This window comes from Odocoileus virginianus, chromosome 14 (genome assembly GCF_023699985.2).
Source record: "Odocoileus virginianus isolate 20LAN1187 ecotype Illinois chromosome 14, Ovbor_1.2, whole genome shotgun sequence".
NCBI classification, from domain to species: domain Eukaryota; kingdom Metazoa; phylum Chordata; class Mammalia; order Artiodactyla; family Cervidae; genus Odocoileus; species Odocoileus virginianus.
In genome coordinates, this window is record NC_069687.1 from 14352451 (window position 1) to 14354665 (window position 2215).

General features: G+C 58.1%; 1 protein-coding gene across 1 annotated transcript; it reads left to right on the forward strand.

The window, feature by feature from the left end:
- The first annotated feature begins 918 nt into the window (after positions 1–918).
- On the forward strand, positions 919–1518 carry LOC139038174 (zinc finger protein 581-like). Its single transcript, XM_070476385.1, has one exon. The coding sequence runs from the start codon at positions 919–921 to the stop codon at positions 1516–1518; it is 600 nt and encodes a 199-aa protein (XP_070332486.1).
- The last annotated feature ends 697 nt before the right edge of the window (positions 1519–2215 follow it).

Sequence of the window (2215 nt, forward strand, 5' to 3'; positions counted from 1 at the left end):
GCTGAGCAGTGAGATAACTTTTGTGGCTGTTTGAATGCATTTCCAGGATGTCGAAACCATAGAGGCCTCTATCTCTCGGTACATACAGCACACACAAGGGAACTGTAACAACAGATCACATTTCTTTTCAGTACTTTATACAAATGAAAGCTGCTGGCAGTATGTCAGCCACTATTATTGATGCTCTCCTTGTACAGGGCATCGGGCAATGAGCTGGGGGGCATCTAAACATATGTAAACAAGAACCATGAGGTCTGTTGTCCACACAATCAATTCCCCTGGTTGCAATGGTAACTATTTGAAATCTTTATTATGTTTATGGGGACTAACAGACAGAATTGTGAATCCTCTATTGTCTCTCTAGCCTTTAGCCTGCTAATTGATAATCCATAAATAATGCCATTTTGAACCCTAGTTCAAAGGGTATTTTGTTTTCTTTTATCCCTAACCCTGAGGATAACAGAACAGACATGAAAGGCCATTGGCCTTGAAGACTGGCTCTAAATGCTTTCCTGACCTCCTTAAGTCTATCGCACCTCTCCAGGGACACTTATTTCACCAATTATTTAAGGGAAGCCTTTGAAACACTTACCCTTAAAAGTTACGATCATCCCATATGCACATGAAGTTGTAAAGAATTCCATTTTTCCTTGTTGAAAAGTACAACTTGGGGGACTTCCCTGATGATCCAGGGATTAAGACTCTGCCTTGGGGGCGCCCCGCCCCCACTGCCCTGCCCTGGACCCTCTTCTCCGTCCCCTGGTCCTCTCCGCCCCTGCTCGGCGCCGCCAGCTCCCGAGGGACGCCCCGAACGCCCCCCGGCCCGCCGCCGCCTGCACCCACGCGGGGAACCCGGGGCCGATCAGGAGCCGCCCGGACCCGAGAGGCTGCTGCACCGGGCCTCAGCCACCCATCCGGATGCTGGTGCTGCCGGCCCCCCCCCCCCCCCGGCCCCTGGCGTTTCACTCCGTTGAGGCCATGCAGGCCCCTCCCCCTCGGACAGGCGGGTCCCCAGAGCCCGGACCTTCCTGCTCCACAGGATGTCCCCAGACCTCGCCCTCTTCTTCCAGGCCCAACCACTACCTGCTCATAGACACCCAGGGCGTCCCGTACACCGTACTGGTGGACGAGGAGTCGCAGAGGGAGACCGGGCCCGATGGGGCGTCGGCCCAGAAAAAATGCTATAGCTGCCCCGTGTGCTCCCGGGTTTTCGAGTACATGTCCTACCTGCAGCGACACAGCATCACCCACTCAGAGGTGAAGCCCTTTGAGTGCGACACCTGCGGGAAGGCATTCAAGCGGGCCAGCCATCTGGTGCGCCACCACTCCATTCACCTGGCAGGCGGCGGGCGGCCCCACGGCTGCCCGCTCTGCCCTCGCCGCTTCCGAGAGGCGGGCGAGTTGGCCCAGCACAGCCGGGTCCACTCCGGGGAGCGCCCCTACCAGTGCCCGCATTGCCCGCGCCGGTTCATGGAGCAGAACACGCTTCAGAAGCACACGCGGTGGAAGCACCCCTGAGCCAGGCTGAGCACCGCCCCCACAGGTACCGTGGGATTCTGGGGGGGAAGGTGTGTGCACATGGACACCTGTCGTCCCCAGACAGCCGGCGAGCACCAGGGGGCCCTGGACACAAGTACAGACCCACCTCCGCGGGGAGGCCGACTCCGGGCTTAAGGAGAAGCCCTGCAGTCATCTCCGGGTGTTTGGGAGATAAGATGGGAACAAGACCCCCACGTTTCCTGAATGGAACCCTCTAACCTCAGAGACACCAGCGATTCCACGACTGAGCCCTGACTGCTGGGGTTGGGCCAGGTGGGGGCGAGAGTGCCGTGTGTTACCGTTCTCGGGCCTGAAAACTGTGCCTGCGGGCCACCAGGAATCGGCACTGCTTTCCTGACACCCGCCTTCCCCCGCCCCCACAATGTGCGGTGCTGGGGGAAAGGGCCCCACACTCGCCTCCCACTCTCCAGCCAGAGGTGGAGACTGGACACTCAATAAACACGTGTCCCCACTTTGAGCACGTGAGGTCGGTTCTGGGAGACTCTCTCTGCCCACTGCCTGGCCGGGAGACTTCGCAAGTGCCTGGCCCACCTGGCTGGGGAATGGGAAGGTTGGCCTGCCCTGGGGTTCATCCGAGCTTGGCTCCTGACCACCTGTGTCATTGAGGCAGAGTGTTTTTAATCTTAACTCTCTAAAAACCACGACCCATTATAAG